The sequence below is a fragment of the Mirounga leonina genome, unplaced genomic scaffold (genome assembly GCF_011800145.1).
Source record: "Mirounga leonina isolate KUSES-001 unplaced genomic scaffold, KU_Mleo_1.0 Mir_126, whole genome shotgun sequence".
Taxonomy (NCBI): domain Eukaryota; kingdom Metazoa; phylum Chordata; class Mammalia; order Carnivora; family Phocidae; genus Mirounga; species Mirounga leonina.
Window position 1 is genome coordinate 30,240,674 of NW_023270314.1, and position 13,629 is coordinate 30,254,302.

Genomic DNA, 13,629 nt, shown 5'->3' on the forward strand with positions numbered 1-13,629 from the left:
ACTGGGAAGGTGGGAGTGGAGGGGGGTTGGCAGGATGTGAGGGACAGGCTGGTGGGGCTTGACTCTTTCATCCCCTTCAGCAGAGCACCTCAGCCTGTCACCTCTTTTGCAAGGCTTCCCGTACAGCAGAGACAGACTTATCATGAAGTAAATGAGCTAGAGAGGCACCTGCATAATTTGATTCTAGCTTCTGCAACTTTATGAGCTTCAGGGTTTCCTTGTTCATTTGAAGAAAAGTCACACAACTAATAAGCTCAGAGACAGGATTAAGACAGAGGTGTCTAGATTCCCACACCTGGGGGTTTTTGTTTGTTTTTTTTCCCCATTGAACTGTGTTCCCTTTGTAAAATGTTACTGTCGGTATGGACTTGACAGCACCAAGTGAACCCATTCTCTTCTTCGTCTTTGTAGGAGAAGTTGAAGATGAACTACTACACGCTTACAGCAAAGTCTACACATTCGACACCCCTCTCCTCATGGTACGCCTGGCGGTCCTTGTGGCTGTGACGTTAACGGTACCCATTGTCCTGTTCCCAGTAAGTACATGATATTTTGATGGAAGAATCCTGCTTAACCTTGGCTAGTACATATGTTCCCATTTGACGCGGCTTTCATTGTGATGTGAGTTTGCAATTGCAATGTCTGAAGACATTTTTATATAGCACTTTGAAGCCATTTAAAATGGACAGTTTAATATGTAAGCTATAACAAATATTTTTAGATGTTAAACACTTTTAAAATATAGGAGGAAAAAAAATCACCAACTGTATTTCTATATTTATTTTCCAGGTTTATTGAAGTCAAAATTTATTGTTAGGCTCAAATTCAAAAAGCAGATCCTGAGTTTCTATCTTGTGGGTTAGTAGAAATGAGTAGGAGTTCATAGAACTTCTGAAACTTGAAAGCCAAAACCACATTACTTTGCAGTTCATTGAGTTTTCACCAGTTCTGAAGGTATTTAATTCCCTCCCACCCCCACTGTGTTGTGCTTCAGTAACATTCAAAAGTCGCCTTCATCTGACTCCTTGGAGACCAATGAGAAGGGGAATCCTCTTAAGTAAATTACATGCTAGAACTAAATTTCTTGAAAAATAGTTATATTACCCATCATATATCTCTTCTACAATCCCCAAAACTGATACACATCCTCTGCCAGACTCCTACTGGGATCCCCCCTTCTTGGCATTTGCCTTTGGCGTCACTCGTTCTGAGATCACAGGGCAGGGCTGGTTGAAAAGATTTGGACTGCGTGAGTTAAAACCACCACCTATGGATAAACACAAGTCTGCATTCTCCTGCCAACTGTTCTCCTTTCATAAATACTGAATTTACTCATTCATTTCAGGGGGAAAAATAAGCAACCTAGTAACCAGCGCCATCCTGTACAGAATGTTCCATACGGGGCCCAGCATACGAGGACTACTCCTATAATGACACTGTGGTCACTTTAAATGCAGCTTGTGTGCTGAAATATTTTTTGACACATTCCTTTTTCATGAGTGCATGAAATCAGATCCTTATTACCAGGAGGGCCAATATTTTACTCTTAAATAATATCTTGCCTCTCATGTGTCTGAAAGTATTTCAAACGACATGCACACAGCTTAAACCTAAAATCAGCTCCATCGTGGGTACAAGGCAGAAGACAGCTGTAGACAGAATGTGTACCATAGGGTAAGATTTCCAAGCAAACACTGTCTGTGAAGAAAGAATGTTGAAGCCCTTCTTTTTGTGTGTAAAGATATCACCAACTAATTTTTGGCACACAGTAGGCACTCCCATCATTATTGAATCAAAGTAATGTACAAAAGAAATCTGTTATGTGCTTCTGTATTGTTTTCTTCATAAGCCCCAAATATAGTGCTTTCATGTTGTGGTCTTGGGAGATTAATGGCCTTGGCCGTGGTCATGAAGCTAGTCAGTCACAGTTGACTAATGCAGTGCTCCTAGCAGGACCCTGATGGCTGGTGTCAAGATAATGGGAAGTGGAAGTCAGCCTTTCATCTACTGATGGTCATTTCACCTCAACATTTGAAATCTAGATCTCCCCATAGAAGCTCTTTCTCTCATGACAGATAAGGCACTGGTAGAAGTCAGACCGTCAAGAATAGTAGTAGGTAGGAAACCTCTCCATGAGATGAACCTTAGAATCAAGACTAGGAGAACCAAATTTCAGAAAAATAACTGTTCTCCTTAAGTAAGAATTTTCACCCAACATTGACATTTATGAAACATTTTGCACCTCATTCTGTCTCTGACCTTACACTGTTACATTGAGATCATCTGTGTAAGTGCCCACCTTCTCCCCTGGGTCAAAAGTCCTGGAGGTTAGGGATGTGCTCAGTGACTGGCTCAGGAGCTCAGCAGTGGTTGCTAAGAAAAACGGTCTCCAGAGGAATCTTGCCTTTTCTGGAGATGTATAAACTGCCTTTTCTGACAAAAGCAGAGGCTGTTCCCCTTGCTGACATTTGCCATGAACTTCAGTTTGGGTGAGGATCTGGGCTAAATGAACCAAGCCTCCATGGGTCTGATGGAGGGCAAAAAAAGCCTCCTTGTCCCAGTCAAACCCACAAGGCTACGTTCAGACACTTTCCCCCTAAAGCGTGAGAAGTTGGTGGTGTGTTTGTTCCTTACGACTTACAGCCACGACTTTGAACGTGGCAAACACTGAGTCATGCATGCCAGGGTTCTCCTGAGGGTTTCTTTTATTAAGAAACTCTTGACCAATAAGAAATTTATTTATTTTGCTTTGATATCCCCACATACAAATAATAAAAACAAACAAAACCTAATCTATTAGGATTAAAACCTCTCAATTTTAGGTATAAATTTATAACTTCTTTCAACAAATGATAAGTGGGCTCTTTTTCTTAGGAACCCAAGAAGAGACAAAGGTGTTGCTGTTGTTGGGTGGTTGGATGGATTTTCCTTTGATTATTCCATTTATTATCTTTATTTTCTCCAGTTAGGTCAGTTTTTTCCTTCTTAATGAAAGACACACATTGAGTGCAAAAATGATTATCGAGCAAATGAATAAATGAAGTGAACTGCTTTTTCACTAGTGTCCCAACATTTCTGTTTCTAGTTTTGCGGTGGTGGTGGTATGGCAAGGTTGTCCATTATGGGACTGCACTTCCTTCCCAGAGACTGTGAACACCATTTTCAGCTTGTACTTCTCTTTATGCAGTAAAGTTCACACATCACCATGAAAAACAGAAAACCAGATAATCCTAATGAGTTTATCAAGAACACAGACTCACATTCCATTTGCCATACCTTAAAAAAAAAAAAAAATCACATCTCAGATTCTCTAGCTATTTATATTTTACAATAGTGAAATCATTCTTTTCATTCATGCTGCCTTCAGATCCCCCATTAGATATAGGCATAGAAATATTGCAAATATTGCCATGAACTGGAATAGAGTAGTGGTCCACAGATATTTCCAACACACTTGTCCTAAGCAATGTTACAAAGTGAAACTGTGATTCACTTCTAAACCATAGGACTGATTTCTTTTTTTAAGAGTTCAGACCTAACGACGGTTCCCACTTTCTACTCTGCCTCGCATTGGGTCCCCGGATTCGAACATAGCACCCCCTCACAGACTCCTATTCCGAATACACTCTCTGGAAATAGCAGATGTTTTTTTCTAGAGCTGCCAAGGACCTTTCTGGAATCATTCTGGGTCAGAGGCCATGGCCGTTGCTATGGACATTCCTCCCCGCCCCATGGCATCTGACCCACATTTCCAGGTTCTTATCAGTTTGTGTCAGTAGAGAAAAGGCGCTTAGATAAGTGGAACAGCAGGCAGTGCATTGTGGGAAACAGGCCAGACTTGCCTCGCTCCTGACATAGGTAAACAGAGCTGCGGAGGACCTATTGATCAGGCTCACCTCTCAAGGCAGCATTTTAACATAGAATGACCAGCAGGTTTTCTTCTATTCTGTTCCACCACCACCTCCCACCAGCCACAGCCTGCTGTCTCCCAGTTTGCCCTCTTACTAGGAATGCACTGACAGCTCTAAATGCCTTCAGTTCTGTTGGGGATTTTGTTCTTCTTTCTTTGCCATGAGGAGCCAGCTTTCTCTATTTGTTCTGACCATGATTCCTGTAAACCTTCTGTACTCTTCCATCATCAGGCCCTACTCTTTCCAGGAGCGATGAGACCATAGGAAACTGCATTCACATTCAGGGACCCTGTACATATAGGTTTACCTCTAACTCAGCCCCTTGAATATACAATATTATTTTAACAAAAGACAAAACAAACAAACAAACAAACATACATATGACCTCTGCCTGAAAATAACCTGCATGCTACTTGTTCATTCTATACATTTAGCACTTTCAGACAAATCCTTCAGCCATCTGGATGTACTGTAGAAAGCTCATTTTTAAGCCTAATGAGACCAGTTTGGACAAGATTGATTAAGCACGAATTGTGGATCATAATGTAGAATTTATGGGCAGCCGAGGAAAATATTCTCAAACCATTTGCTTTCTTCAGCCTACTTTTCAGAGCGAGTTTCATAATTTTAACTAATCCAATTTTTAAAATCCTTTACAAAGTCACTCTTAAACCATTTCCAGAGACTATCTGGCTTGCCATTCTGGAAATGAAATTGCTTTTGAAACCTAAACAGATGGCTTTAATTTTTGGTGCAGTGGTATGAAAGGAATGTCCCATTAGACACTACAAGTTTTTGTCATGCATACATGTGTTTCTAAATGCATTTTACATTTTCTCTCTCAAATGAGTTCCCATCTCTCCACCAGTAAGAGACTTCGGAAGTAAAATTTTCGGAAGAAAAATCAACCCCAGCATTTCTAAAAATGGGAAATCCTAGCTTAACTGAAGTGTTCACTTAGTGGAATTAGCCTACTGGCTTTTCAATAAGTCAAAAAATGTCCTCTAAAAGATTCCAAAGATAAGAGTATTTTCTACTTTGTTAAGCTGTTCAAGCAGGCAGGGCATTCCCTCTGCCCACAAGGATCTTTTTATCCGGTTACAGCACAGTAACTTGAAAGGCTGCTACAAAGGGAGCCTCTCTTGACCCTTCACCTACTTATTGTAGCTGCCCAAATAGGGCTGATGTCTGTCAAGGCTCCTGAAGGGAGGGCAGGGATTTGTCTGTTCAATTTAATTCAACATTTATTTAGTGCCTGCTGTGTGCAAGACACCAAACTAGAAACTTTGAAGAATGTTAAAATTATTAGGTCCTATTCTTTGACTTTTGTGCATTTATAATCTATAATTAGGAAGGGGGGAGGTAAAAGGGAAAAAAAAGGAGCAAATACAAAGAGTATCATATTTTTAAAACATTATGTGGCAAAAATGCTAAATACAATACTAAATTAAAAAAAAAAAACCCAGATTTCTAAAAATTCTGTTCACGAGCAGTATATAAATTAATTCAGTGCTTGCCCTTAATACGTAATCCAGTCTAAAGACACATGTTTAGAAACCAACAAGGGTTTTAGAATGTCCCTAAATTCTATGCCTTACCTGTTATTTTATCTCTTTCTGAGACCTTTGAGAAAAAAATCTGAAAGCTGAGAAAGTGAGCACAAGGAAAATACTCTTTCAAACATATGTCAGCATCAGGTTGCACAATAATATCAATGTACTTAATAATCGACCTGCATGCTTAAAAATGGGTAAGATGGTAAATATTATGTATATTTTACCACAATAATGAAATCTTGAAAGGTAAATAAGCATCGAGATCTTTTTTGGGAGAAAAAGGAAAAATGCAGAAGATGCTTTAGAGGGATGAGAATATTTGAAATTGTAGATAAAAATCAACTTTGAACTTTGTTGTTGCAGATTCGTACATCAGTGACCACGCTCTTATTTCCCAGAAGACCCTTCAGTTGGATAAGACATTTCTTGATTGCAGCCATACTTCTTGCACTGAATAATGTTTTGGTCATCCTTGTGCCAACTATAAAATACATCTTTGGATTCATAGGTAAGTTTGAGAAAAGCTTTTATTTAGTCAGCTTGGGCTGATACCTAAAGGGCAGACAGGGAGCCGGTGGATGGGAGGTCAAGGATCCCTCATCCATCTTAGGCTCATGGGATTCCTATTAGCCCAGCTGGCTCCAGCTTGTCACCTCCCCTCCCTCACAGGTGACTCTGGAATTATTCATAGGATCAGGAAAAAAAACCCAAAAAACCTTAGAGGCCATCTAATCCAGCTGCCTTTTCTGACAGATAGGAAATTGAGCCCCATAGAAGTCAAGTCATATACAGCTTCTCCACCCACCCCCATCCAAAAGTCGAGCATTCCTATGAAATCTTTTGTGAGCATAAAAGGCGTAAAGCAAGAAGCAACTACCATTCATTTATGTGGGAAAATTTTTGAGCATCCCAGACACAAAAAATAACCTCCTTGGGCTTTTCTGATACCTTAGGATACATATTGGTAACAAATGCAGAAAGTAAATTGAGATGAAACCAAAAAAACAAAACAAAACAACAACAACAAAAAAAAACACAGATATTCAGACATAGTTCAAAAGCTATGAGAGCTTAATGCCAAGATGGAGTGTAGCTCCCAGGGAGAGAACTTAGTTTCACCACTCCTGCTGCTCAGGGTGCGCTGCCTCTATTCACATTCACTGCAGAACAAAGTCTGAAGGCTCTTTTCACTTTTTTGCCCTTTTTTCTGAAAGGCAAAAATCCTCTTCAGATTCCTTTCAGTTAGTGAAAATGGGTACTAATGTAGGTCTTTCCTAAAAGCGAAGTGGCATAACATGAACTTTCAAAATTGGGGAATACCTGTGACTTGGAGTAGATCCAGGGTTTGGATTTAGGTCTTAAAGCTGCATCAGACAGTATGGAAGACAGATTTTTATCTACAGGATGTTCTCTCAGCTCTGTCAGCATCAGCTGAGCATTGACGGTGGTCTTTGGAGGTGGAGGAGGTTGGTCTTATAAAGCGTATTCTCTTTTAACTGTGTAGCCTGTTAATTCAGTTTTCATCTCCTGATTGGAGGGACTACTCAAATTTTAAATACAATATAAAATTTTTTTAAAAATTAGGTGTGAGCCACTTGAAAAGCTAGAAGTGGATAGGAAGGGTATGTGATGAGCTCAGCTTCCTTAGTAGGTGTTTATATTATCAATTTCCTTTGAATTTTTAACAGGCGGCCTTTTATTGTTAATTGTAAGTTATGTGCACTTAGGATGCAACCATGACTTTAGGTATATTTTAAATTTTCTTGATAAACAGATATTTGAATAAGCAACCAAGATGAGTTGACGGTACTTTTAGTGCAAACATTAGGGTAACGTTAGATTTGGTTTCTTTAAAGTGCATGACCTTGGGTCTCTGCCTTGCTGAGTAAGACATTGACCTGTCCTTTGCTTCTCTCCTCAGGGGCTTCTTCAGCCACTATGCTGATCTTCATTCTTCCAGCAGTGTTTTATCTTAAACTTGTCAAGAAAGAACCACTTAGGTCGCCACAAAAGGTTGGGGTAAGTAAGGCTTGCAATTTCCGCCATTTTAAGTTGCTCTTCGACTACTTAGAGTAAAACAGAAAATACACGATTCAAAAAAATTGGTGAAGGAGAACCAAAAATCAGAGATGGGCTGGAACTCTAGTGGAGAGAAAGCGGGGTGGATTTCTGGTACTGAGATGATTCCAGGAGTTCTTCCTTTCTTATTATCAAGTATCTTGTGTTGAGTCCTTCCTACCTGTCAAACACTAATGGAGTTTTCCTGCAGGCATACATGTCTGCCAGTTTCCACTACCAAGACTGCAGCACTATCTACAGGAAATTATGTGGGAAGGAATTGGGCTCCCTGGCAGTGTTATGAGATAATTTAAACATCTTTAGTCATATCTGTTAGGTTTGTAAGGCCAAAAGATATTGCTTTGTTTCCCCCTCCATAGTGCCTTGGTGTAGACAGAGATCCAGAACAGAACCATTCCTTTTCCAGTTACTCTCTTTAGATATAAAATATAATATATAAAATATAATCTTATTAAACTAGAGCATGTTTCTTTTCCAAAATGATACTATAGAAACATATGCCAGAAATAATTGTTTTTCCCAATAATTAAATATTATCAATGACTATTTAATAAAGTCTTCCATTTAAGACTGAAAAACAATGCCCCTTAGTGAGTTACACTGAAATTTGCCTGAGAGTCCTTCACCGTTCAGGACTGTTCAGGGACTTCACAACAGTTTGGTATCAAAAATTCCTCCCATCGTCTCACCCCTGAATACCTACCCTCTTTAGTCCATCTTGCTTGGACTTTTAAGCAGTGTGACCTTGGCAGATTACTTGTCCTGTTTGTGACCTGTTCTGAGTTTGACCAGATGTAAAAATGAGTAAAAGTGTCTCCTACGTCCTTTCTAGTGAAAAAAAAAAAAAAAAAAAATGGAGGTTGATCTGAGTGGTAATATATATATATATAAGGCCCCTTCTAGTGGTGTGTGTGTGTTTGATGTACACACGTTGCCTTTTTTTTTTTTAAGGAATGTACGATATAGATGAGGCTTTTGTTTTCATTTTATAAAATTTAATCCTATCATATACCCTATGATACGCCCTTCTAGGGCTTGCCTTTTTTCACCTAAAAGATTGTGAGCACACCCAATGTCATTAAATCTTTTTCTGTCACTTGATTTTTAATGATTACAGGGTATTCTATCATTTCAATGTACCAAATCAACCGTTTCTTTATTTTGAGGATTTGGGTTAAATCACTCCACTGGATTCACCCTCTTCTCCCAACTCGGGTTCTAAATTCACTGAATTGCTAGGCACGGACATCTGAGCTATAAGAATAATACAATTCAACATGTCAATCAGATTGCTGCCTTAGGTAAACAACTTACAAGAGCAAACTGTGCGAAATATGGTTTCTGTGTGCCCTAACAAGTTCTCTCTGATTGACAGGCTTTAATTTTCCTTGTGGTTGGAATCATCTTCATGATTGGAAGCATGGCACTCATTATAATTGACTGGATTTACAATCCCCCAAATTCCAAGCATCACTAACCCAAGGAAAAATACTTTTTCTATTGGAAATGGTTGCAAATTATGCTGCAAAAGACATTTGAGTTCTATTGATTGGAATGTTATTCATAGGAAATAACAGGAGGATTCCAAAGATGTTTATAGTAACATCACCAGGCACCTATGGAAGAGAAAAAGCATCATTTGTGTCAAGAATGGCTGTTTATATGTTTAAAACTTGTGGTGCGCATTGCTACCCATGTTTTCCCAGAGCAGTATAAGAGGATGTATTTTTGCTATTGTGCAAACAGAATAAGGGTAGCTGCAGGTAATGGTCATCAGATACTACCCTTCCCTCTTCCCTCCAAATTACAAAATACTTGTATTCTTGGAACATCAAACAAAAATGCCCTGGTGGCAAAGCTTTCTAACTGCTTAATACCTTCCCCCAATCCAGCACCCAATACTCTGGGTTAATTGAATAACAGAAGCAAAAGGCAGGTCCCTCGAACTGTCCCTGTAAGGTACATGAATGATCGATCAGACAGCAGGCTAGAACATCTTACTCTCGCCAGTAAAGGAATATCTTGCCCATTTTGTTTGTGACATTGAATTAGTGACTTCTTCATTTAATAGATTTTTTGGTAAATGTTAAAACATCTGACTAAACACAGGCATACCTCGTTTTATTGTGCTTAGCAGATACTGAGGGGGTTTTTTTGTTGTTTGTTTTGTTTTGTTTTGTTTTACAAATTGTTTCGCGGCCACCTTGCATGGAGCACCATTTTTCCAACGGCATCTGCTCCCTGTGTGTCTCTGTGTCACATTTTGGTAATTCTCACAGTATTTCAAACTTTTTCATTATTATATTTGTGATGGTGATCTGTGATCAGTGATTAAGACTTGCTGAAAGCTCAGATCTGGTTAGCATATTTTCGCAATAATGTATTTTAATTAAGGTATGTACTTTTTTTTTTAGACATAGTAGGATTGCACACTTCGTAGACTATAGTGTAAACATAACTTTTGTATGTACTGGGAAACCAAAAAATCCATTTGACTTGCTTTCTTGTAATATTTGCTTTATTGCCGTGGTCCGGAACTGAACCTGCAATCTCCAAGGTATGCCTGCATGTCTTAGGATCTGTCCCTGTAAGGTACTGCATGTCTTAGGATCTGTCCCTGTAAGGTACATACATGAATGATCAGACACCAGGCTAGAGCACCTTATTGTCAACAGTAAAGGAATGTCTTGCCCATTCTGTTTGTGACATTAAATGAGTGCCTTCTTCGTTCAATATATATATTTTTTTAATAAACGTTAAAACATCTTGCTAAACAGAGAGAGGGGCTTTATTTAAATGATAGAGCAACAACAAAAATAATGCTTATTGCTAAACTGCCTGTTCTGGAAGCGTTTGCTTTTCAATATTATTCCTAGTCCTCTTGTCATGCTTTTGTCATTGAACAATGCTCTCCCTCTCGTCTTCCATTGTCATCCAGAATTTTTAGATAGACCACAATTCATGTGGCGCTACATTACCCAGTATTGTTTGATACATTTTTATTTGATAAACATTCAGTGCAGGAAACTGTGATTGCTATATGTTTATGTATATAATCTTATTCTGTAGTCCTCTGAACTTTAATGTATGGTACATTTGATTTTTATTTTTTACATGTGTAGCTTTCTCTCTTCACAGTCAAAATGTTTATACTATTGAGGATGGGGGCAGGGAATTAAGTTGATGGACTCAGAAATCCATTTGTATGTATCTGTCTATTGAGGATATTTTAAATTTGAAACCTAAGTTATATATAGTTCAGTAATGCTCTCCAATGTTTACAATAATAACACAATCATCCACAGGAAAATAAGTTCCTCGTTTGCAAATAATTATCAGTACTAAGGTTGTTCTTTTAACTTAGCATGTCTACAATAGGATTTAGTTCATTTTGGTTTGCACAGGAGTTTGCTGACATTCATTTGTCATTTAACACAATGTTAAATGGCTCTCCATAAAAATAGAAGTGCTAACACTACAGAGAGATGAAAACTATTATTCTTTTTTTTTTTTTTGAAAACTATTATTCTTGATCACTTCTGCAACACACTTACATGAAATGGATTTAAAAACTAGCACTCACTGCCTAGAATTTCTGGAGTTTGCCACCTTCCCCCTCCAAGTCAGTAGCAAGAACATTTATTGTATATTTTTATATTTTGGTAAAGCCAAGTATGAAATACAAGTATCATATCAGTATAATATTAAATCATATTTCAATAGTTGCTTTGGAATGTGCCTTAATATACATTTGTTTTATGTATCATTTTCTAAAGGCATAATACTGTCAAATGGTGCACTTTGTGATGGAAATTGAGCATTACTAGAAACTATCATAACTTTTGAGTCATTATTATAACTTGCCAAAGAGCATCTTCAAGATAGGTTTCCATTTATGTTCACCTAAAGAGTATATCAAAATAGAAAGTGGAAAAGGTACCTTCTGAGTATTAAAACAAAAAGAAAAAGAGGTTTAATCTGAATGTATTTAAATGTAAATATCAAAGATTAATTCAAAAGAATCGGGAAAGTATAAAATTTGTATGTATTTTGAAATGACTAACTTGAAAATATCGACCTCGGTAATTATACAGATATTCAAGAGCAATACTACCGTGCCAAATAATGAAGCACCATTTTTCTTCTCATGGCCATTTTCAGGATTAGAGCTCACACAGACTGCAGGGCAGACTTACATATGGTATCTTGTACCGGTTAATTTAACCCCATTTATGAACAGATAAAAATTTTATTTTCTTATTTCATTTATAAGATGGTTCAATGTACTGGGAGGCTTTTTTTTTTATTACAGAAAGTGTATATTGGTATATAATAAATGAACTTTTCAAATGACTATGATTTTTTTTCTGTTGTTGAAAGCTATAAATTATTTGTACATGAAAAACATCTCAAGTCTAAATATGGTCTTCCGTCTATTGGCATATGTTCCATTTTCATTGTTACTCTTGATGTGTAAATAACCTTGATAGCTGTCAAAGAAAAATAGTTGCCATCTTCTTTTGGCAAAATACACAGCTAATTCTCATTTTCATTTATGTCATCACATACATACCTCCTAGAATGGATGTGGGAAAACGTGTCTCTTTATGGTTAATTAGGGAGAATTCACTTAGGATGAAACAAGAATGGAAGAAATATGAAAGTAGTCAAATAAAGACATGGAAGATGTGGAAGAAGGAAAGCAACGTGGGAGTGCAGAGGATTGGGTTGAGACTGCCTGGTAGTGGGACTGACGGTACCTGTGCTAAGTTATGCGCCTGACTTTCTAGGAAACTTCCAAGTAGTTCTCCAGAGTGTTTCCACCATTTTCATTTACCAAGAATATATATGGGCTCCAGTTGTTTCACAGCTTTGCCAACACTGGGCATTGTACTTTATAGCCTTTCCCGTGGGTGGGAAATGGTATCTCTTTGTGATTTTCATTCCATTTCCCTGGTGACTAGTGTTGGAAATTTCCCGTGTGTTTCATGGCCATTCAGGTTTCCTTTTGTGAAGTGTCTTTTCCAGTCTTTCACCCATTTTAATTAAGAATGAGGTTGTTTGTCTTTGTATTGTGGATGTGTCAGCTCTTTATATATTCCCGACACATGTCCTTTGTCAGATGGCAAATGTATTTTCTCAGGCTAGGACATGCCTACTCATTTGCTGAATGTTATCTTAATTCTATCTTTCTGGGGCCATGTCTTTATAGCTTAAAGCTCTGTAATTCCTGTCTTACTGAGATAAAATTAATTAGGATGGTATTGTTATAATTAATGTTTAGATTTTCAAATATGGAGAGTAAGTCTTCTTTTTCTCTTTTTTTGGGGTGGGGGTGGGTGGTATGTGTTCTTGCCTTGTAGTCAGCTTTATTGAATACATGCGAATATCATTCTTGTTTTATAGATTACAGGTAATGGACTAAAAATAGCCTTTGCTAAGTCACTTTGACTCTTGGTTAGGAGGCCCAGTCCTACTTAGATAGGCCCAGGACCTCAAAAGCCCTTTGTGGCTGCTTGTAATCAACTTCATCAGTTTCCTCAGCCCTTGTTATAGGCACATCCAGATGAAGCAGAAGAAATCACTCCATGTGGGTCTTATGCACCAGCTTGGAAGTTGTATCATTTCCTCTTGACTCTGTTCTCATCCATGTGGGAAGCTGTTCGCAGGGCCTTTGCTTCTATGGCATGTACTCTCGTGACTATCTTTTCCCAAGAAAATAGTGGGTACTAATTATTCAATAGACCCTATTGAAGAAACTGAAAAAAAAAAAAATCAGTTTAGAGCCTTTCTTCACACCACACAGCAAAGTGGAAAAACGAAATAAGAAAGGCAATACATAAGCAACAGCATTTTAGGAAGAACGACGTGACAGCTGCCTGAGGGAGTAAGACACGGTGGAGGAAATTACAAGGCCAACAATGGATCATGGGACTATACAGCAGTATATTAGAGCAATTAACAAAACACCAACTCCTATAAAATACAGGCCAACACGTCCTTAATGTAGGAAGATATAAAAACCAAGAAGGGAACTATTAAGAATCTAATAGATGAATGGGCAATGGATATGAGATCACTGA

At 38.1% G+C, this 13,629-nt stretch overlaps 1 protein-coding gene and 1 long non-coding RNA gene across 3 annotated transcripts in view; one reads left to right on the top strand and one right to left on the bottom strand.

Moving 5' to 3' along the window:
* The window catches only part of SLC38A4 (solute carrier family 38 member 4), a 67,100-nt gene extending 58,076 nt beyond the window's left edge, over positions 1-9,024 (top strand). For both annotated transcript variants that reach the window (XM_035002811.1, XM_035002812.1), the window contains 4 exons: positions 412-536; positions 5,831-5,975; positions 7,389-7,486; positions 8,922-9,024. In XM_035002811.1, coding sequence (XP_034858702.1) covers positions 412-536; positions 5,831-5,975; positions 7,389-7,486; positions 8,922-9,023 — 470 coding nt within the window. In that variant the 3' untranslated portion in view covers position 9,024. The remainder of the gene's footprint in view (positions 1-411; positions 537-5,830; positions 5,976-7,388; positions 7,487-8,921) is intronic.
* Positions 9,025-11,076: 2,052 nt separating this feature from the next.
* The window catches only part of LOC118008927, a 112,174-nt gene continuing 109,621 nt past the window's right edge, over positions 11,077-13,629 (bottom strand). The window contains exon 4 of the long non-coding RNA XR_004678774.1: positions 11,077-13,305. This is a non-coding gene — a long non-coding RNA (uncharacterized LOC118008927). The remainder of the gene's footprint in view (positions 13,306-13,629) is intronic.